We start from the raw sequence: 24,740 nt of genomic DNA on the forward strand, positions 1-24,740 counted from the left end.
ATATATAAGAATTTTAGAACAAAGAAAATTTGCATAGCCAATGAATTATAGTAGAATTGATTGGTAAATAGAGATCAACTTAGGATTTCACTTACATAAACCAGCCAGAACCGGTCGAATTACTCGGGTGTGAAATAAAATAAAAAATATTTATAACTAAATCTTACTTTTTTTTCTTACTTTTAAAAAAAAATCTTAATTCGTGTAAAATTATCAGGGAAAATTTCGCTCAAATGTCCTGTCTGAAAACTCAGGTAAGGTTAATATCCCGGCGCTCAAATGTCCTATGAAGTCGGCGCTCAAATGACCCTATGTGCTTTTTTCTTTTTCGCTCAAATGTCCTATGCCCACTGAATGAGGATCAAAAGATTAGAATTACATAATGCTAATCTTTTAATTACCTTGAGTTAAACTACGCATTCCACATTCTTTAGGTGTCACAAAACAATACACATTTTATTGTTTCCACTGTACAAGCAAGTGAAAATGATTGCTGGAATGAAGCAAAAAGGTCAGAATACAAACATGTATTTTTAATACACTATCGATCATGTCAGTTTCGTATGTTTGTTTAAAGTATTTTTAGAAAAAAAATCATAAAAATGTTCTATTGTATGATTTACTTTTATTATTAAAATTCGTTTTAAAAAATCCACACGATCTTATTTTAAAAGTTGCATGGCTATCACTTATTTTTCGTTGGTTAATAGCTACACCAAAAGTCGTCGATGCGCTTTAAATCGCGTTATTAGATGGTTAACGAACAAGACTTAAATGAGATATTTTCACTCCCGGCATGCATCAAAGACTTAAACTACGTCACATAAGTCAGGAAGTTTCAAAAAATAAAATTAATAATTCCCAATTTTCTTCTTTATTAGATTTCATATCAAAATAAAACTTGGTGAATATGTTTTTTATGGTATTATGAACATAATAAGATGAAAAGTGAAAAATCGTGAATTATCCCTTTAATTGATCCATAAGGCTAAAAATCATAAAACATATATATAGTTGTTTCTAGAGACAAATGATACTTAATTGATACTTTTCTTCAATTTGCATAATTTTAAATCTTCTATTAATATCAAACATGCTTTCCATACTATACTTTTCACAACTATTGAGAACTGATGACGTATTGCACACAATGTCAAAATTGAGCAAAACAATAGATGATTAGATTTTTCTTAATTTACGCAATAGAAAATCGGGAAGATTATTAGAATCGAATAAAAGTATCTTCTAAATTAACACAATCAGACTTGACCCCATTTATTTGAAAAACTGGCCCTATGGAGCAAAATTTTGTTACACTATCGAGAATCGATAACACTAGAATATATCAAAATGAGAGGCTAGGTACAGCAAAGCATGCTTTCTATCATTTTTGCCCAAAAATATCTATACTAAATCAGAAACATGTCTTTCTTTTTAACATCTGCTTCTTTTTTCTGTTGAAATGGTATCTAGGTTTAGATCAAGCAATTTGTTTGAAATTTTTTTTAATAATCTTTAACTTGTAACAATACAGATTAAAAAAAATATCTGGAACTTACCTTGATACATTTTGACCTCTGAGCTGTGACCTTGGCCTCAGAAACAAGACAATTTACAACTTCATGGACGGGATATTTAAGTAGCTGTCCAGTTCCTACTGCAGAAAAAGCCACACAATTGTGATTCCTAATACTACATTGCCTCAAACAATCTCTTACTGCTTTATACAAAACCTGTAAAATTCAGGGGAGATAATTACATTGAGGTACACCAATTGATTCATAGGTATAAAGTAAACAAACAAACCAAAGAAATTACATGAGTGTACAAGTGTCTTGATTTTATGTTAAAAGTCATAAAGAAAAGAGTTTTACTACAAGTATACATAAAATAAACATTTTTAAAAATCAATGAAATTGAGGTCAATGTCAGATTATACCTACCAGACAGACATGTACACCTTACAATCATTCCAGACAAGGCATGGGGTAATCGTAATCAGCTGTAATCGATTATATTTTGCAGTGTTATCCTATGTAATCAGTAATCATGCCATTCCTGATTACAAGTAATCATAATGTAATCAATTACATTGCCAAAAACAGGTGTAATCATGATTACTTTTAGATTGCTTTAAGATTACATTCATATGATTACTTGCTGATTACAAATCTTGTATACTGGTATATAGGAAAATAGTTTTTGATAGACAATATGAAAATGTAGAGCATGAATAAAAAAATCATGAAACTAGTATTCACTATGATGGGACTTTGTTTAATGTGATAAATAGTATCATCTATATAACAAGTTTTGTGTAACCAAGTGTTTTATTTTGTTTACAGTTTACTAAAGGAATTTGCTTTCCAGTGTTTGTGAGATTGAGCTCTTATGATATAAGAGTAAGTCTTGAAAGCATTTTTGTTCATTGATTGAACACTTCTGATATTTAATCCAATTTCATATAAGTATGCCTAATATTTTTATAAAACTACAATGAAATTCAAAAGCAGAAAACATTTAGTTTCAATTTGACTTTGAGGATCGACATACATAACTGCATAAGCCCTTTTAATTCAAAATGGAATTAAAAATCATATTTCATTTTTGACAATTTTAAAATTTTGTTTTCCATAAATGTTATGATATATGTGTATTCAAAATTTTCAAACGAATTATAACACTTAATCACTTAAAACTTTATTGATATTGCAATTAAGACAAAATGTTAATACCCGAGCTCACCTATTGTTTGTTTAAAAAAATGAAAGTAGTGATTAACCCCTGTAAAAACGTTTATGGATGTGTCAATTATGCCCTCACAGACAATAAAACTATACTTAATTGATTTTTCATTATTTGTCCAGGTTTTTTGTTAATTGGGCAGTTGGTTAAAATTTGTAGAAAAAATAAAAAGATATATTTTACATAGAGAAAGGACACCTGTCTATAGCTATTTTATCAAATTACACATGTTACACTGTACTTGTCTAAATTTTTTTAAATAAGATTAATAAATAATGGCTTTTAAAAAAAAATCATCAAAATTAGCTTTTTCGTGAATATAAAAAGTTATTAAAAATTCTTTAATATTGCAATATACAATGTAATCATAAGTAATCACAAGTATTACATTTGAAATAAGGTGTAATTGTAATGTAATCGATTACATTTTATAAGCAAAGTAAGTTTTGATCGACCCCATCCCTGTTCCAGACACCAAATATAGTTGACCAACTGTTTATAGTATTTAAATAAATGTCCATTGGACCCAGATGATGCTCCCTCTCGCATATAAAGTTTACTCAAGAATAGTAAAATAATGCAACACAAATTCAAACTTAATCTGTGTTTTGTGGTAAAAAGCACTGTGTGTAAATTTCATAACATTTGGTTGACCCAAACTAAAGTTAAAGACGTAAACTAAATTTGGAACATACTGACATACGGACAGGCAAGAGTAACACTAAATGCCCCTTAAATTGTGGTGGTGGTATAGATATATACCAAAACCCAAAGTCTTAACATTAACCAATGATCAATGAAAATGTGGTCAAGGTTAAATAATACCTGCCAGACAGACGTGAACACCTAAGAATGATTCCACATACCAAATATAGTTAATTATTGCTTAACGAACTTGAAAAACAGACCAAAATACAAAAACTTAATATTGACCAATGAACTGTGGATATGATGTAAAGATCAGATAAAACTTGCCAAATTGTAAGAAATCCTGTTCCAAATAAAGTTATTACACCGTATAGTGGGTTATTTTTGCGGGTGTAAAATTTAACAATTTTCATTGAATATGAGGTATACAAAATATTTTTGCGGTTATTAATTTTGTGGATTCATTCAACACTTTTATCAGTACCTTTGCATGTGCACTATTAAATTGGCGGAATTTATTTTGGGTTTTTTGTTCTATCCGCGAAAATAACGAAAATTTACACCCTGAGAAAATAACCTGCTATAAGGTAGTACTCATACTAAATGAGAAACTCACATGACAATTTTTTTCTTTAAGTAAAAGTTGTTGCTGAACCATTAAAAAGTGGTCAAGGACAACGAACATATGAGAGACAGAAACTTTGTAACATAAGGTATGTGCATACAATGTATGAAGCATCCAGATTTTCTATCTTCTAAAATATAAGGCTTTATACAAAAAGTTTACACAACCATTGAACATACTATATAGACATCACAGGCAAGACAAAAACAGCTTGAATGGCATTCAAAGAGTAACACATAGTGCTTCAACAAGTAAAAATAACTGACTTGTTTTTGTTTGCAATCAAATATTTCATGCATTTACATAAGCAGAATAAAGGTGGATAATATTATTACCGATTTGTCACCAGTCCATTTTGGTATTTCAAGATGGCAGACTTCTCTACATGCTAGGTTACGTGACTTTTCGGTAAATATAACACTACTGCTTTCAGTGGTTTCTTCTCCTTTTTTTGCTTGAAAATATTTCTACAATGAATAAGTTACATTACATGTAGAATCCATTAGAATCTGTTGTTTTGATTTGCTGAAAACATTCGCTAGAGATTTTAAATAACACATTGGATTTTTGTTAAATTCAACATTCATGTCAGTTCATGTACTAGCTTAAGTCACAAAAACACATAGCAAACCTGGTATAATAATTATAAACACCCTGGTTGTAGCATAAAAATGTTACTATAAGAAATGAATGCTTCTTTTTGTAATTCTTTAGGGTTGTAAGAAAAGTTGTTTCATTGGTTATCCTCTACATATCCTTTGTTTCTAATGAAGTCATGTATTTAAATATAAATCATGTTGACTGCATGTACTCAGACTTGACATTTGTTATTTCAGGACCTTTTATAGCTGACTATGCAGGATGGACTTTGCTCATTGTTGAAGGTCATACAGTGATAATTTTCATGTTATTTGGTCTCTTGTGAAGAGTTGTCTCATAGGCAATCATTACACATCTTCTTTTTTATATTGAAGATCAGTTTTAATTCAAGTATAATTACCTGTTCAAATTCTGGACCACATTTTCTCATAAAAGCCTGTGTTATTCTGCTCTTATTAAAATTGTCATGTCCTGCTGCCACAACATTCACCAGAACACTAGACTAATAAATGAAAAAAAACAAATATAAAAGTATCAAAAGATTGTGATTAAAAAGTATACTAGTGTTGATTCAACAGTTTTTGTGGAATACCAATTGATGGTGATTTCATGGATAAAGGTGAGCAGCTACTTTAACAAAGTTATTACTGTATTTTCTATAAATTTGTATGCAAAATCAAGAAATCAAATATCAACAAAATACAATTTTTCCTCAATCAAGGAACACAAAAATAATTTAATCCACATTATTTAGAGAATAACATTATGATTGGTTATTAATTTATTGCTTGCTCAATATCTATATTAAAAAACAAACATTTTTGGGACAAGAAAGAACCAGTTGAACTAGAACAACTGACATATATGCAATCCCTCCCTGTCATTGGTTAAAAGTCAATTAGAATGCACATTGCATTGATTTATCTCTGCTCTTGCTATTCATTTGTTACATCATGAAACAAGAATGTGTCCATAGCACACGGATGCCCCACTTGCACTATCATTTTCCATGTTCAGTGAAACGTGAAATTAGGGTCAAAACTTTAATTTGGCATTTAAATTCAAAAGATCATATCATAGGGAACATGTTTACTAAGTTTCAAGTTGATTGGACTTCAACTTCATCAAAAACTACACTGACCAAAAACTTTAACCTAATCTTTGCACTATCATTTTCTATGTTCAGTAGTCGTGAAATTGGGGTCAAAACTTTAATTTGGCATTAAAATTAGAAATATCATATCATGGGGAACATGTTTACTAATTTTAAAGTTGATTAAACTTCAAATTCATCAAAAACTACCGTGACCAAACTTAAACCTGAAGCGGGACGAACAGACGAACGGATAAACAGTACAACAGACAAACGGACGAACTGACGTACAGACTAGTAAACATAATGCCCCTCTACTATCATAGGTGGGCCATAAAAATGCAACTATTTCTGATGAGGTCACAGAAAAATCAAGATCTTTACAGATCATCCAAAAAAGGATTTCAAAGATAAAATTTTGTTACTTATAAAAAAAACCAGAAATACAGATTCCACCATACCATGCATATTGCTCCACTCTGGCAAGCCTTGAAAATACTTATATAATTTGATAACTCTTTACTCACCCTTTCATGAACAATATTTCCTTCTTTGAGAATTATTTCCAGCTGATCAATGTGATAAGTATAATAGTTGTTATGACCATCTTGTTGTGGTTGTTTAGGTCTTGCACCGCCAAAGTCTGGTGTAGTATTTCTTCTTTGTAAATCAGGTTTCTCAGCTCTTTGGTAAAAAAAGTAATTCATGAACCTACAGTTTACTGTGGATTCATTAATTATTCATTTGATACCAATTTTCGTGGATTTCGTCAGTACATGAAAACCACAAATTTTAATGTTTAACGAATTGTAATTTTGTTGTATAATTAAATGCAGACTTTGGAAAAACCACAAAATCAAATATCCACGCAAATGAAAGTTTTCCTCAATCCACGAAAATTGGTACCCACGAAAATAAATGAATTCACAGTAGTAGTTAAGTTGTAACAGTAAAACCTATTGTATAAACTGAAAACCTGTCTAAACTAAACATGTTCTTCAGTCCAGTCATGTGTTGTTAGATTGATAAGACAAACATCTGCCAAAATCGAACAAAATCTTTGATCCCAATGAGGTTTGGTTTAGACAGGTTTCACTGTATTATATACAAATAATAGATATGGTATGTTTGCTAAGAAACACTTTTCAAATAAGCCTAAAGGACAATCCAAAATTCTGCACATGAAGAAGGTCCATATAGCACCTAAATCAAAGGCTATGAATCATCACTAGATGCTGTTAATTGTGTTTTTGGCATTACCTAATTTATCCTATAGCATCCGGTTTAATGTTTTACTCAATCCACGAAAATTGGTACGCACGAAAATAAATGAATTCACAGTAGTAGTTAAGTTGTAACAGTAAAACCTATTGTATAAACTGAAAACCTCTCTAAACTAAACATGTTCTTCAGTCCAGTCATGTGTTGTTAGCTTGATAAGACAAACATCTGCCAAAATCGAACAAAATCTTTGATCCCAATGAGGTTTGGTTTAGACAGGTTTCACTGTATTATATACAAATAATAGATATGGTATGTTTGCTAAGAAACACTTTTCAAATAAGCCTAAAGGACAATCCAAAATTCTGCACATGAAGAAGGTCCATATAGCACCTAAATCAAAGGCTATGAATCATCACTAGATGCTGTTAATTGTGTTTTTGGCATTACCTAATTTATCCTATAGCATCCGGTTTAATGTTTACCGTAATATTCAAAATCAGTTAAATGAAGATGAAGGCTTAAATAATGTATGCATTTAAAAGACTTGATGTTTCAGTAAATCATCAGCCAAAACAAAAAGACTAAATGACTACTATGTATGATAATTTAAATGAGGTCCTAATAAAGGCCCTCATATATCATTAGGTTTAATGTTTACTATAATATACAAAATCAGTTGCATGAAGTTTACAGTACCAATGATGAAAATTCCACAAGATATTTAGTTAAAAAGAAAAAAAGTTATCTGGAAAAGAATAACTTATATTATTGCATAGCAATATAATATTTCCCACAGAAAGTAACCAAATGTTAGCATGCAATAAATTCTAATTTAATATTGCACTAGTGTAATAAATCTTCAAAATTCATGATGTCATCAATGACAAAATCTTGGTTTAAACCAATTATTCACTTTCAAACATTATATTGCTATACATTTATTTTGTACAATAAAAGGGTTATTGCATGTATATTGGGGAATATTGTCCCTTGTAGAACATATATTGCACTCGCAAGCTCGTGCAATATAAAATTTTACTCGGGACAATATTCCCCAATATTCATGCAATAACCCTAAAATATCGGTAAAGGATAACTTAAAAACAAATATTGCATTGCTATCAGTCCATCATTCTGCTTCTGAAGAAGGTTAATATATGACAGAAACCAGAAACCACTGATAAAGTGTAATTGTTTTTTTTGGCATTACCTTACATGATCTAAGAGTACTTAATCTTCAGTTTCTTATTCAGACCTATACTTCATTATCTGTGCTATGAACTTACCCGTGAACTACAGGCAAAGATTTAACAGGATGTAAATCATGTGTTGAATCTTTCTTCCTCTCTATTTCAATTCCACATTTATGTTTCTCTTCAAAAGTTGACAAAAATTTTCTCCCACCACTCGAGTCCAAAGATCTAGACATAATGGCAGGATCATTCCCTGAAAAGCCACATAAATCATAAGATAAATATTCAAACCAAGTAAACAAATTATTCATGTTATTTCAATCATTTTTATTGACTAGAAAGATGGAGTCTATTTTTTCAAACTCAAATTCTAATACCAGATGATACAAAATAAACTTAAACCATCCCTGCTAACATTCGAAATATTATATGGGATTTTTACCACAAAATGAACTTAGGCTCCTACTTTTCTGCCATAGATAGACAATAATAGGGTATTGAGTTGACATATCAACAATATAGGGTTGTGAGCCAAAGCACCGTGTTGAAGGCTGTACCTTGACCTATAATGGTTTACTTTTATAAATTGTAACTTGGATGGAGAGTTGTCTCATTGGCACTCATACCACATCTTCCTGTATCTATTGGTATTGTCTTTATACTGCAATCCCGAAAATTTTTGGTGAGAAATCAGACTTGGAGAAGTGTTTTCCTTTGACTGATAATTTGTTTTACTCACGTAATAAAGCCATATATGATATTTTCCTGTCAAGTGTTTATACAGAGATAAAAGTGATAAGGGATACCACCACCAAATCCCTGAGCATTACTGAGGCAATCTTGGTGATCCTCATAATTTTACATTTATTCTTTCATTATGTATTCTCACCTTTGTTACTTATCTTTTGAATATCCACTGGACCTTGCCATATTAAAGCTACCAACTGCAAAATCTCTGCTTTCTTATCTTCCACAATAGCAGAATCTCCCTTCAGTTCTATAACTGTCGTCTGCTTGCGAGGATCATGCTTGTACTGTAGACTACCATTTCTTTTACTGTGAAGTGTTAATGTAATGTTATTTCTAAGTTTATATTAGTTTATTTTCCTAAACAATCTTTGTGGTTTTTGAAAGAATAAAAATGTTCATGCATGATCAATTTCATAGTTTTTAACCTATTGACAAGAAGACAAATACAAAACTAGGTTGCAGTCTCAAATATTCTGATAAATTCTTCTATTAACTTAAACTTATTTAATTTTAGATGTAAAACGTCTTCTGATTGGCTGACGTTATTTTGTTATCAGCCCATAGACATAATTTAGTCATGTGACCATAACGTCATCAACGTTTTTTCATGGTTTTCTACTGTTTAAAATGGAATTTAGAATTAAATTATAAGAAATGACTGTAATATTTTTTCTGTCTATTCGAAATAACATAAAAAATGTGTTGCACACCGTTAAATAACCCGCTACGCACGATATTCAGTACGCACCAATTTTTTTATGTTATTTCTTCATAAACAGAAAAAATATTACAGTCATTCCTTAAGTACTATCATTCATCTGTGTAATAATGTTGCTTGATTGGATTCATCATTTTCTATAACATTTGATTCCAATCTTTTTCTCATATCAATTAAAATTTAGCATAACTTAGATAGCTCAGTATTAGTATCAGGTTTTAGGCAAACAACATTTAATTAAACCGAAAAGTCCCCGAATATATATCTTCTACCGTTTACATTTTTGGAAATTTCTGACCTAGTTTAACAATGTTTAAGAAATAAACTCATAATAGATTATAACTAAAAACTTTGTTTTATATAACTGTCTATGTAGTTTTCAAGAAAAAAAGATGTGATATTCTATTGGGCTAGATAGAATAGAATCATAGCTGTATAAGGCTACGATAGCTAGAACATATAAAATACTGTGGATTCATTTATTTTGCTTGTATTGGTGAAAAATTGTAATTTCATGGTTTTTCATACACGCCAATAAAAACACATTTAGCAATCTCACCTTATATCAGACTTTATCTTTTCTAATTTGTCCTTCATTCCATGATCAAAACAGACAGATTTACTTCCCTTTATTTCAATCTTTTCTGATTTGGCTTCTTGATGTTTATTCAATTCTTTTTTTATCAAATCTTTAGCAGGCTGAAAGTCACCTTTTTTCCCAGTGACTACGATAAGTTTCTTATCCTTGATCATTTCAACTTCAACTTTATTCTGATTTTTCAGCTTTGATACTAAATCAGTCCACTCTTTTGAGTTAACATATTTAAAATGTCCTTCATTGTAAGGCAGTTCAACCTTTTCTAAGTTTGCCATGATTGTCTTTATCCCTTTCTCTGCCAAAGTTTTGGAAAATGCTTGACAGCAGAGCAAATTGGCATCCTTTTTGTCATCCTTTAAAGTACAATAAGCATGAACTTTCTCTTTTTTTAGTGTTTCTTTTATCCAAGATGAGTTTTCCTTCAATATGGTAGCAAACCCTTTAGAAACATATTTTGTCTCTTCAACAGATTCTTCTAAACATTCATACATGTGTAGTTTTGCAGCCATCACAACGTCTTGTGAACCAATAAAAATGATTTCATCTTTATCAGAATTCAAGTCTATTTGGCATGCTGCACATTCTTTGCTAAATCCTCTGATTTTTAACAATATTATTTTGCCTTTGTCCATTTTTATTTTTTCACTGTATTCATCAGCAACCTCTGATCTTTTTACCGATGGTCGAGGGGTTGCTGGTATAGGAGGCAAATCCTCCTCATTAATTTCTGAATAGATATGCTCAGATCTTGTAGTTTCTGTAAACTTTTTTTGTTTCTGTTTTTCAAAATCTTTCCTTTCGTCACCTCCTCCAGAGGCCAATGGCATTTGATAACCTTCGTCATCTTCATATTCCGTCATGTCTGCTGACAAAATTCTTATGGAACTGTTACTTGTTCTATTTCCAACATTATCTTTCCTTATTTCAACACTTTCTTCAACTTTTCTAATATTCATGGATTCATATCCAGATTTTCTCTCTATCATAGTCAAATAATGACCATGATGACCATTTGTTTCCATTCCTTTCAGTGCTGCTATTACTTCTCTGTGAAATGCATCGTAGTATGGTTCAACTGTCAAATCTTTGCCTCTTATTTTGTGCGGACTTTTGAATATGTTTTCAAGAACTACAATGAAAATAGTTATACTAAAATGCACACTTTAGAACATTTTTGTTAAAAATAGATGTGATGTAAATCTTTAAAGTATCTATTTCTTTACCAAGAATAAAAACTTATTTAAATTTTAATGTGGAAAATAGAAAAAAAAGTATTGATTAGTAAAATTTCCTTCTTCTGTCTCCTGTTTTAAGTAATTACTTCCTTACATAATTTAAATCCAACTTGTATATTATGGTCAATGATATTTTTTTTATATTTAAAAAGATTAACTGGTAGTCAAGTGGAACATTCACTAACATACAAATGGTATGATAAATTTTGGCTCCTTAAAAAATAAAAATAAAAAAGTGTTAAAAATTTACCATTATGATATCTTTCTGATGTTCATAAAACATAAGTTTTATATAAAAAAAGAAGATGGGGTATGGGTGCCAATGAGACAACTCTCCACAAGAGACCAAAATGACACAGAAATTAACAACTATAGGTCACTGTACAGCCTTCAACAATGAGCAAAGCCCATACCGCTGAATTCCTGACTTTGTTGATGTCAGCACATTTATATTTTTTAATTTGTTCTACATGTTAGCATTAGGGCTTCAAATATCTTAGTATTATAGTGCAAGTTCAACAGTCAAAACTGCCAAAATAGCCTCATTTTGAGATCAGGTTGTCATTGATATTTACATATGTCAAGCACACACAAAAAAAGATATAAATCACATTTACCAAAGATGTTAATAAATCCAAACTATAAAAAGAAAACAACATCCTGGTTTAACAGACATGACAGAGAGGAAATAATTGTCTTTGTGTCAATATATTTCACCACTTAGAATGGCCTCTTCAGCATACTATAAATATAGGAAACAATCACTGAGTACATCATATGTGGGCCATGAGAGTATACACAATTATCATGTTGGTGAAATAATTAAATTTTCATTAATTCCAAACTGCCACTGTCTTTTTATATTTAGGATTAATAAGGTTTTTAGACAACTGGAACATACTTTGGATTCATTATTATTTGTTGGACACCACTCACTGTTCGTGGGTTTTGTGGGGACAGGTGAACCACAAATTCAAATATCCTATGAGTTAAAAAATTTCTATAGACTTAAAAATGTATTTAGAGTTTTGTAAATCATGAGGTCAAATATCCTTGAAAATGATTGTTTTCCCCAATCAATCTAAATTGATAATTTGATACCCACCAAAAAAAAATGAATCCACAGTACTTCTGTATCCATCTTGATTACTCTACCAGCTTGTATTGCCAAAAGGCTTTAGTTCACTTGACTTATTTTAAAATGTTAACAAGTGTGAAATATGATTTTGGAGTAAAGATATTGCTCAAAAATATTTTTTGACAAAAACCCATGCATCAAATGGTTATTTTTGGTAAGAAATGTTAGCCGTTATAATGTCAAAGTGACTCAAAAATGTAACCTTTCGGCACTGAAGTGTCCAGATCATAATTATCTGTTCATTATTTTGAAACCAAATAAATCCCTATGTTTAAGATGATTCAGGAGGGCATAACTCTTGAATTTAAAATGTCAATAAATTACTTTGCCTGGCGCAACTGGATAAGACCACAGAGGTCCAACCCTGAACAGTTTGGGCAAAAATGCACACAATATTCAAGCTTGATACAGGTCTGAATTTGGATTGTTATTAAATATTTGACACATATAATAGGTTTATGACACAGAATAACTGTAGTTACTTAGAATTGGTTATATGATTTGAATTTATATCTTTTTTTTGCTTGTTTATTTTTGCTTTTTGTGCAATACACTGTGCCTGTGCGAATTGCTTGTTTGGGCCCTTTTATGGCCCTTTATTCCTAAACTGCTAAGACCATAACCTCCAAAATCAATCCCAATTTCCTTTTGTGGTTATAAACCTTGTGTTAAACTTTCATAGATTTCTATTTACTAAAGTTATTGTGCTAAAACCAAATGTCTTCAGATGACGATGACGACAACGTGATACCAATATATGACCGCAATTTTAAAAACGTGAAAATTCAACTTAACTGTCTAAACTGAAAATAAAGATTGACATTATGCTTAAAAAATCAAATTGTAAAAACAGTGTATCAGAACAAATTAAAAAAATAATAATTGAGAAGTGTTAATTCATTTTGACCAACCAGAATCAACAAAAAGAGAAAACTAGAGGCTCTCAAGAGCCTGTATCGCTCACCTGATTCTACTTGGGTTTTTGAAATCATACAAAAAAAATAACAAATTTGGCTAAAAGTGACAACACAACCTCATTTATAAGGAAAGGAACATGTTTAATTTCATTCAAAAGTCCCCCACTGGTGGCCATCTTGGATGACGGATCGGCTACAAAGTAACAACACTTGGTCAGCACCTCATAAGGAACATTCATGCCATGTTTGGTTTTATTCCATTCAGTGGTTCTCTAAAAGAAGTCATTTGTATGCATTTCCCATAGGGTCCTATGTTAAACTAAGTCCCCTGCTGGCGGCCATCTTGGATGATGGATCGGCTACAAAGTAACAACACTTGGTCAGCACCTCATAAGGAACATTCATGCAATGTTTGGTTTTATTCCATTCAGTGGTTCTCTAAAAGAAGTCATTTGTATGCATTTCCCATAGGGTCCTATGTTAAACTAAGTCCCCTGCTGGCGGTAATCTTGGATAATGGATCGGCTACAAAGTAACAACACTTGGTCAGCACCACATTAGGAACATTCATGCCATGTTTGATTTCATTCCATTCAGTGGTTCTCTAAAAGAAGTCATTTGTATGCATTTCCCATAGGGTCCCATGTTAAACTAAGTCCAACGCTGGCGGCCATCTTGGATGATGGATCAGCTACAAAGTAACAACACTTGGTCAGCACCACATAAGGAACATTCATGCCATGTTTGGTTTCATTCCATTCAGTGGTTCACTAGAAGAAGTGATTTGTATGCATTTCCAATAGGGTCCTATGTTAAACTAAGTCCCCCGCTGGCGGCCTTCTTGGATAATGGATCAGCTACAAAGTAACAACACTTGGTCAGCACTCCATAAGGAACATTCATGCTATGTTTGGTTTCATTCAATTTAGTGGTTCTCTAGAAGAAGTCATTTGTATGCATTTCCCATAGGGTCCCATGTTAAACTAAGTCCCCCGCCTGCGGCCATCTTGGATGATGGATCGGCTACAAAGTAACAACACTTGGTCAGCATCCCATAAGGAACATTCATGCTATGTTTGGTTTTATTCCATTCAGTGGTTCTTTAAAAGAAGTCATTTGTATGCATTTCCCATAGGGTCCTATGTTAAACTAAGTCCCCGGCTGGCGGCCATATTGGATGATGGATCAGCAACAAAGTAACAACACTTGGTCAGCACCTCATAAGGAACATTCATGCCATGTTTGGTTTCATTCCATTCAGTGGTTCTCTAAAAGAAGTCATTTGTATGCATTTCCCATAGGGTCCTATGTTAAACTAAGTCCCCCGCTGGCGGCCATCTTGGATGATGGATCAGCTACAAAGTAACAACACTTGGTCAGCACCCCATAAGGAACATTCATGCTATGTTTGGTTTTATTCCATTCAGTGGTTCTCTAAAAGAAGTCATTTGTATGCATTTCCCATAGGGTCCTATGTTAAACTAAGTCCCCTGCTGGAGGCCATCTTTGATGATGGATCGGCTACAAAGTAACAACACTTGGTCAGCACCACATAAGGAACATTCATGCCATGTTTGGTTTCATTCCATTCAGTGGTTCACTAGAAGAAGTCATTTGTATGCATTTCGGATAGGGTCCTATGTTAAACTAAGTCCCCGCTGGTGGCCATCTTGGATAATGGATCGGCTACAAAGTAACAACACTTGGTCAACACTCCATAAGGAACATTCATGCTATGTTTGGTTTCATTCCATTTAGTGGTTCTCTAGAAGAAGTCATTTGTATGCATTTCCCATAGGGTCCTATGTTAAACTAAGTCCCCAGCTGGCGGCCATTTAGGTGATGGATCGGCTACAAAGTAACAACACTTGGTCAGCACCCCATAAGGATAATTCATGCTATGTTTGGTTTTATTCCATTCAGTGGTTCTCTAAAAGAAGTCATTTGTATGCATTTCCCATAGGGTCCTATGTTAAACTAAGTCCCCGGCTGGCGGCCATCTTGGATGATGGATCGGCAACAAAGTAATAACACTTGGTCAGCACCTCATAAGGAACATTCATGCCATGTTTGGTTTCATTCCATTCAATGGTTCTCTAAAAGAAGTCATTTGTATGCATTTCCCATAGCGTCCTATGTTAAACTAAGTCCCCCGCTGGCGGCCATCTTGGATGATGGATCGGCTACAAAGTAACAACACTTGGTCAGCATAAGGAACATTCATGCCATGTTTGGTTCCATTCCATTCAGTGGTTCTCTAGAAGAAGTTCAAAATGTAAATTGTTAACGACGACGACGACGACGACGGACGACACCGGACGACGATGACGACGGACGACGGACGCCAAGTGGTGAGAAAAGCTCACTTGGCCCTTTGGGCCAGGTGAGCTAAAAAGTGGATAACAATGAATATTAAACATGTGAAATATAATTTCCTTAAACTTTAAGTGTACCTCTTAGCAACTTTATATTAATAATATCAAATTGTTTTTATTTTCCCTGAATTGTACATGCTTAAATGTCTTAAATAAGGATTTCTGAGTGTATAAAGTAGGAAATATTACTATTTATACTGCACTCGTTCTATTTGAGCAGTCAAAATGTGTGACTGAATATTTCTATGTCATATACAGTCACTGACTCGATATCACCTTTTCTCATGAATATTTAAATAGAAGTTGCCGAAACTATATTTAATTATTCATACAACCTCTACAACCTGTTCTTGTTTCCAATGTATACAACGACGTGTAGCACGATTCAAACTTATTTCTTTTACAATTTTGGGAAAAACATTTTTCAATTGTTAAATTTTTGTGTTTGAAACCTATCAATCATTATGTTTTATGCTTATTGTTGATATTTAAGTTGAATTCATTCACCATTGATTGCGGGTTTTTATAGGTAATGTAAATTTCATTGCCGTGTTGTTTATTTCTCCACCTGACATGAGGCCTTTTTAAAGGGGGATTTCCCCCAATATTTAAATCAAATTGTTAGCATTTAACACTTAAACAACAATTGAAAATAGTTTTTTTTCTATTTTGCAATATTAAGAAAATAATAGTGCATTGCCTTGACATATCAACGATATAAGGATTCGGCCCGAAACGGGGAAATAGCTCAGCAGAGCCTTGCATTTCCCCGTTTCTAAGCATCATCCTTATATCGTTGATATATCAAGTCAATGCACTATTATTGTCTATTTGTACAGACATAACAGAGGTGAATAACAGTTTTCAGAGACATAATGAATGTTTAATGTTTCACCATTTAAGAATAGGTTTGTGAACCAAAATGTAAAACATTTGTTTATAAAGAGCAAATGAATATATTCCTGCTATGATTTTAATGCATGAAGATGTGTTAACATTTCTATGAAAAGAGGATACCTTCTATGATCTGTTAAAACTTGTATGTTTGTATATAGTTTAGAGACCAAATATATGTATAAAATTGATTATCCAAAAGTTGAAGTGATTTTTAGTCCCCAAGTCTTTGAAAATACATATATATATATACATAAGAGTTAATGATTTTCTTTTCGAAATAATATTTATTACTACCCAATTGTCACAACCACATAGGATAATATGTTTGATACAATGATCAAATAAATATAGGGATATATTTATGCTTGGGATTGAAGATTCCAAGTCTCTATACAGCTAAAAACAGTCTTTCAAGCTTTTTTTTTTATAATTGTTGACTTTCATTATCTATTAACTAGATATAAGAAAACATTTCAGGCAAAATTATGGATAACTCGAACAGGGTGTTTCGACCCTCAATAGTAATGAGAATTAACACATTTACTCCTTATATCTAGAACTTTTGCTTGATTAAAATGTATTTCTCTGGTCCAAAGGGATTCAACATAACTAGAGTAGACTGCAATAAGTTTTCTAGCATCATTAAATTTCCTAGTATTCTCAATAATAAGGCCAAAGTGTGTATATTGATTTACATAATATTTTTTTAATTTTTATTATTTATAACTTCCAATTTACAACAAAATATACACAAATATAATTGCAATACATAATATATAAATCTATAGGTATTAGCTAATCATTACATCTTTCTATTAGGAAGCAATTTTTTTTTAAAATATAAAAAATTTAAGTTGGGATCCCGCTAACATGTTTAACCCAGCCACATTATTTATGTATGTGCCTGTCCCAAGTCAGGAGCCTGTAATTCAGTGGTTGTCGTTTGTTTATGTGTTACATATTTGTTTTTCGTTCATTTTTCTACATAAATAAGGCTGTTAGTTTTCTCGTTTGAATTGTTTTACATTGTCTTATCGGGGCCTATTATAGCTGACTATGCGGTATGGGCTTTGCTCACTATTGAAGGCCGTACGGTGACCTATAGTTGTTAATGTCTGTGTCATTTTGGTCTTTTGTGGATAGTTGTCTCATTGGCAATCATACCACATCTTCTTTTTTAAATATAAGATAGAGAGTAAAGCAGTTTGAACACTGGAGAGAGAGAGAGAGAGATAATAAGAGAAAGACAGTGAGAGAGAATAGTGTGGTGAGTTTTCAATATAATTCATCTAGACATTGAATTCTACATTAGTATAGTAAATACATTTACATTATTTACCTGAATCCAAAGATTTATAGAATAACACAGCTATCTGTACTTTCTCTTGTAATGTACAGCTTTCTACTTCTGCCCCTACACCAGCAATTTGAGAACGATCAAAATATAGCTCTATCTCATCCTGAGTAGCCTCCCTTGGTATATCAAATACAATTATACCACTAGGATTATTCAGTAAATCTATATGAACCACTTGTCCTTCTATTGGTTTCTTTTTGGCTTTCTCTTTAACAGAACTGATATCTGAAAAGGTGAAGTTCATTGAGGGTAAACACAGATAACAAATTACATGAAGTAGGATTTGTATTACATGTATTAGTGTGGATTCATTTATGTTGGGCAATGGTGGGTACCAATTTTCTTGGATTAAGGATAACCAATGCATCTTCATGGAAATATAATTTCATGGTTTTGCAGAAATCTGCGTACGATCCTACAAAAATTATTTTTTTCATTCGTTGAACATTTAATTTATAGTGGTTCACCTGTAACCACTAAGTCCACAAAAATTGGTATCTAACGAATAACAATGAATCCACAGTATTATTATATAATATTCATTTAAATAGGTTAAATCTTTTGTCTGATACACTTTTGTAGAGCAAATGGACAATGGTCCCAGATATTTTTAACAATGTCATGGAGAATACAATTGCAGACATTCAGGGTAGTGAGATACCAGAAGAAACAAGGATGTAAAATGGTGTGACATTAAGAGGCAGACAGAACCAGATGCTCCACAGGGCGCAGCTTTATACGACCGCATAGGTTGAACCCTGAATGGTTGGGGCAAGTATGGACACAACATTCAAGCTGGATTCAGCTCTAAATTTGGATTGTGATTAAATAATTGACACAGCATAGGTTTTGGACACAGAATGAATGTGGTCTAATGAACTTAAAATAATTTTTTTGTCTTTGAGCAATCACTATGCTGTTGAATATCAATCCTCTCAAAAAAATGTTTGAAGAAATTTTCTTTTTATTTATGAAATCTGAAATGAGAAAAATTACCCCCCACCCCCCCACACCATTTTTTTTTCACATCCCCCTTTCCCTTTTTTCAAAACTGATCTCAATTCAAATTTCTAATGGAGTTTGCAACAATAACTACTCATTTAAATACATCATAAAATATTAAAATGTAACAAAAAGTGCTTGTTATCACTGAATGGTAAAGAGTGTTTTAATTTATCAGTTGGTAGTAAAAGTGAATATACATTGTGCATTGTATAAAACAATGATTTAAGTTGATTCAACTACTATTCTGGACAAAGAAAGATAACTCCAATCAATTGAAAATTTCTTGCTATTGCACAATATTGTGCAATTAGATATTTCTTGCTATTGTGCAATACTGTGCAATTGAAAATATTTGCTATTGCACAATACTGTGCAATTGAAGATTTCTTGCTATTGCACAATACTGTGCAATTGAACATTTTTTGCTATTGCACAATAGTGTGCAATTGAAGATTTCTTGCTATTGCTGAATACTGTGCAATTGAAAATTTCTTGCTATTGCACAATACTTAATATAATAATTTTGGATCCTGATTTGAACCAACTTGAAAACTGGGCCAATAATCAAAAATCTAAGAACATTTTTAGATTCAGCATATCAAAGAACCCCAAGGATTCAATTTTTGTTAAAATCAAACTAAGTTTAATTTTGGACCCTTTGGACCTTAGTGTAGACCAATTGGAAAACGGGAACAAAAATTAAGAATCTACATACACACTTAGATTCGGCATATCAAAGAACCCCAATTATTAAATTTTTGATGAAATCAAACAAAGTTAAATTTTGGACCCTTTGGGCCCCTTATTCCTAAAAACCTGTTGGGACCAAAACTCCCAAAATCAAACCCATTCTTCTTTTTATGGTCATAAACCTTGTGTTTAAATTTCAAAGATTTCTATTTACTTATACTAAAGTTATGGTGCGAAAAACCAAGAATAATGCTTACTTGGGCCCCTTTTTGGCCCCTAATTCCTAAACTGTTCAGACCTCAACTCCCAAAATCAATCCCAATCTTCCTTTTGTGGTCATAAACCTTGTGTTTAAATTTCATTGATTTCTATTTACTTAAACTAAAGTTATTGTGCGAAAACCAAGAATAATGCTTATTTGGGCCCTTTTCTGGCCCCTAATTCCTAAACTGTTTGATCTAAAACTCCCAAAATCAATCCCAACCTTCCTTTTGTGGTCATAAACCTTATATCAAAATTTCATAGATTTCTATTTACTTAAACTAAAGTTATAGTGGGAAAACCAAGAAAATGTTTATTTGGGCCCTTTTTGGCCCCTAATTCCTAAAATTTTGGGACCAAAACTCCCAAAATCAATCCAAACCTTCCTTTTGTGGTTATAAACCTTGTGTTAAAATTTCATAGATTTCTATTCACTTTTACTAAAGTTAGAGTGCGAAAACTAAAAGTATTCGGACGACGGCGACGACGCAAGACGCAAGACGACGCAGGACGACGACGACGCCAACTGATAGCAATATACGACGAAAAATTAAAATTTTTGCGGTCGTATAAAAAAGGGAAATGGAAGCAAGAACTGTGGAACTAACCCATGTAACCTAATCCTGAAAAATTGTAAATAATCATATAAATAAATTCTTAGACTATAAGTTTAGTATTCTTATTTTGGATATTAATTAATAGACTTTCAAGTTAAACATTATTTTTCGGTGCAGCATATAACTGACATTCCAATGAATAATGGAGCTCATCCTCAATCACATTCAAATTGTAATAGTTACAAAGTCTTTCAACTCTTGGAATATATTCAAGTTTACCCATAGAGGTTAACCTGCATTCATGACAGCCTTTTTCAATTCTCAACTTATGATAACTTGTTCACAATCTGCTTCAAATAAAATTGAGAAGGGAAATGGGAAATGCGTCAAAGAGACAACAACCCAACCAAAGAGCAGAAAACAGCACAAGGCCACCAATGGGTCTTCAACATATTGTCTCTATAGAATAAGTACTGTAAATTAAGAAACAATTGTGTTCATCTTATCATACCAGTGTTGAATAACAGACATAAATTTGAAAACTATTATTAAAGACTATATCAGACTATATTCAGACTTTACTGCATGCAAACACTGCTAACAGAATTTGATATATGTGGTACGTCTAAAAATCGCTATAAAAAAATAAGGAATTTAGGTATAATGCCAATGAGACAACTATCAATTTGGTGCCAAAGAACAAGGATATAATCAAAAACAGGTCACTGCACCATCTTCAACAATGAGCAAAACCATACTGTATAGGTGTAATACCACCAAATCATGGTACGTCACATCCGTTGTTTACGAAAGTAGGTCTAAAAATATATTCCCTTGAATTTGACAGTTGTAGGTAATTAATCCTACATTTTATTGCAGTAAAAACATTTCTGTGTCATAAACATATGTCTTTGGTATTTTAAAACACCATTATTTTTTATTTGGGATTTCTAAAGAAAATTTTGTAATCTTGAGGTTACATGGTGACTAAACCTTGTACACAGATAAAATCAGGGGAGACGTTTGATTGGTTAACTTCCAATGATGGTTATTTTCTTATATGCAATGAAATGTTATGTGAATTTTTTTCTATAGTACTGGACAGGATAAAACTTTACTCATGCCAAGTATTTCTTTATTTGAAACAAAGATAAATTCTGCACATTTTTTTGAAAAGTGCAAATTTAACAAAGACTAATAGCGGAAAATCAATCCTGCTCTAGTGCAATATATACAAGTCAAATGTTCAAAATGTTAAATTTGGAATAGCCTGGTTAGCCTTAGGAGGCTCGAGGGTACAAAAATATCAGAAAAAATTTTAAACATTTGTTTTTGTTATAATAAATTTCATTTATTACACTATAAATTGTTACTTTATGATATGGAAAATAATCAAATTTTTTATTTCGATATTACTTTTCTCTTATTAGTTCAACAGAAAAAAAGTACCCTAACAAAAATGCATACTTCTTTCAAAGGCAGAATGTGAGCTTAAATAAACGGTGACCTCATTTTTTTGTTTTATTTTACTATTAAGTATATGATAAAGTTCATTTATAGAAAAAAATAGTGAAAGCCTATATATTTAAAAAAAAATTCGATTTATACCGCCCTTTTAATTCAAAATCAATCATTTATATTTTTGAAATTTCCATGGTGAACATTCATTTTTTTTAATTCAATTTTTAAATTCAAATGACATAAACTTTAAAATATACGAAAACAAACCATCGATCTTTTCTTTGAGGTGCACAAGAGCTACTTGTCTGACCTTTTCACCATTTGTTGGTGAATGGAAATAGATATGATCAACATCCACTTTGGAGATTACCTCTATGTAATTGTGTAGCGTTTCATCAGTAACTTTTTGAGGGATGTTCTAAAAAATAAACTCTTAGATATTAAAGCCTGAAAGTTAAAATATTAGGAAATATGCAGCAAAAAAGATATTTGTTTTGAGAACAATTCAGCAGACTTAAATGTAAATATTGTATCTTTGTTTTACATAACTGTTATTTCCCTTTTGTGTTCAGAGTTGATGTGGAAATGAATTCTTTTAACAGAGCTAGATCAATCTTTTATCTTTCTGTGGATTTTGTTTTTATATCAAATTATGAATACATAAAATTGAGAATGGAAATGAGGAATGTGTCAAAAAGACAACAACCCGACCGAAGAGTAGAAAACAGCGGAAGGCCATCAATGGGTCTTCAATACAGTGAGAAAATCCAGCACCCCAAGGCATGCTTCAGCTGGCCACTAAACAAAAAAGTTTACTCCAAAATATATATAATTGAACTACAATTTAAAATAATTGAAGATTAACTAAGGCCAAATGTATGCATCTTTAAGATCCAGTCACCGTCAGATTTGATGATGGAAGTGTTTAACAACCTTGACTGGCACGGTCGGTAAAGTGATTTGCACTTATTTATTCAGTTGTTTTGTGATTAATTGTCAAGTTCTCTGAACAGATGTATTATCTTTTAGCTCCATACTTTAATCAGAAGTACATAAAGCAACAAATGCATAATAAACAGTCTATTATAGTGTGCCAAATCGGTAATTTATAATAGTCTACCTTCTATAATATTAAAGAGTTTCATTTGTTTTGATTAATTACAACTGGATATCTGCATCTGTGTGGTCACATAAAAAAAAATATAGCCCTAAAAATGAAACTGCCTTTTAAAAAAATAATACCTTGATGACTAGAATATACTCTTCCCTATGAGACAACCACAGCTTTGTTAGTTCTCGATTTGCCATCTGTCAAAACTTCAAGTACATTCTGTATCTACAAAAATGAATAAAAACATATATATTAATAATTATTAGTACTAGGTTTAATCTGATTTATAATAAACAAAGGACAATGTATACAGTGGTCATGTTGGTTGGCAGTTATCTGATACCTATTTTAGAATTGGGTTAAAAACTATTAGACATGAAACCCAGAACTACTGACGAGCGGAATGTCACAAACTTCAGGGTTGTAAAATCCAACACGACCTGTTGGCAGCTTAAAAAGAAGGGCAAAAGATACCAGAGGGACATTCAAACTCATAGATAAAAAATATACTGACAATGCCATGGTCATGATGGTTAAAAGAGAAAGACAAACAGACAAATAATAGTACACAAGAAACAACATAGAAAACTATAGACTACGCAACACGAACACCACCAAAAACTGGGGGTGATCTCATGTTCTCTGGAAAGGTAAGCAGATCCTGCTCCACATGTAGCACCTGTTGTGTCGCTCATGTTAATACAAACCCAGGTAAATAGTCTAAATCAGTAGGTCACATTCTTGGAAAAGGGAACAGGATTGTAGTTACAACATTAGAGCATATCTGATATCATCTGTAAAAACAAATATTCTGTAACATATATGAAAGGATGATCTAAACTAAACCATTTAGCACTCTTGGTTTATATAGCTTCCTTGTGAGCAGCAACCCTCTATCAAGGAAATCATGATTCAGAGAAAATAAAAACCTGGGAATTTTGTATTAATTGGGAGATATGAAATCTGTATATTAAGTGGTTTCCACACCCACAACTTTAATTTCTTGGTAAAAAAAAAATGGGCAAGTTAATAAATTTCTAAAAAAGATAAGTTCTAGGATAATCTGTTATCACAGAGATATGTCTCGCTTTTTAGTAATTTTGAAAATGCAAATGTTGAAATTAAATAGCAACATTTACACATGTAAAGTTTTGCAAATATTCAGTCAATGAACCATGACTGCAGGTACTAAAAAATCTCCATGGAAATGAGATGTGCCAATGCTAATGCAACTGCATACTAAATACCATTGACTTATCATAATTAGTTCACTTTCAACAAACCCAACCACAAACTAATACATGTAAACTAAGCAAAAATTTCAAAATCAATAAACCATAACTGAGGGGGTGGGGCTAAATAATCTCCATGGAAATGAGATATACCAATGCTTATGCAACTGCATACCAATTATCATTGACCTACCACTAGTGGTTCTTTATAAAGTGACCTAATCACAAACTAATACACAAAAAAAAATATAAATCTTAAAGTCAATGGACCCTAACTGAGGGGGCGGATCCAAATAGTCTCCGTGGAAAT

At 32.0% G+C, this 24,740-nt stretch overlaps 1 protein-coding gene across 5 annotated transcripts in view; it reads right to left on the bottom strand.

Annotated features, from left to right (window-relative positions):
• LOC139499994 (uncharacterized) overlaps positions 1–24,740 on the bottom strand; it is a 46,964-nt gene that overhangs the window by 16,480 nt on the left and 5,744 nt on the right. For 2 of the 5 annotated variants that reach the window (XM_071288675.1, XM_071288676.1), the window contains exons 2-11: positions 23,330–23,417; positions 22,355–22,505; positions 18,096–18,338; positions 10,156–11,323; positions 9,018–9,184; positions 8,222–8,381; positions 6,239–6,395; positions 5,019–5,120; positions 4,354–4,485; positions 1,560–1,733 (exon numbers count right to left, since the gene is read on the bottom strand). In XM_071288675.1, the coding sequence (XP_071144776.1) occupies positions 1,560–1,733; positions 4,354–4,485; positions 5,019–5,120; positions 6,239–6,395; positions 8,222–8,381; positions 9,018–9,184; positions 10,156–11,323; positions 18,096–18,338; positions 22,355–22,505; positions 23,330–23,395 (2,520 nt within the window). In that variant the 5' untranslated portion in view covers positions 23,396–23,417. Of the gene's footprint in view, positions 1–1,559; positions 1,734–4,353; positions 4,486–5,018; positions 5,121–6,238; positions 6,396–8,221; positions 8,382–9,017; positions 9,185–10,155; positions 11,324–18,095; positions 18,339–22,354; positions 22,506–23,329; positions 23,424–24,740 lie in introns of all 5 variants that reach the window. The other 3 variants (XM_071288679.1, XM_071288680.1, XM_071288677.1) reach the window with 2 other exon arrangements.

This window comes from Mytilus edulis, chromosome 13 (assembly GCF_963676685.1).
Source record: "Mytilus edulis chromosome 13, xbMytEdul2.2, whole genome shotgun sequence".
Classification (NCBI taxonomy): Eukaryota; Metazoa; Mollusca; class Bivalvia; order Mytilida; family Mytilidae; genus Mytilus; species Mytilus edulis.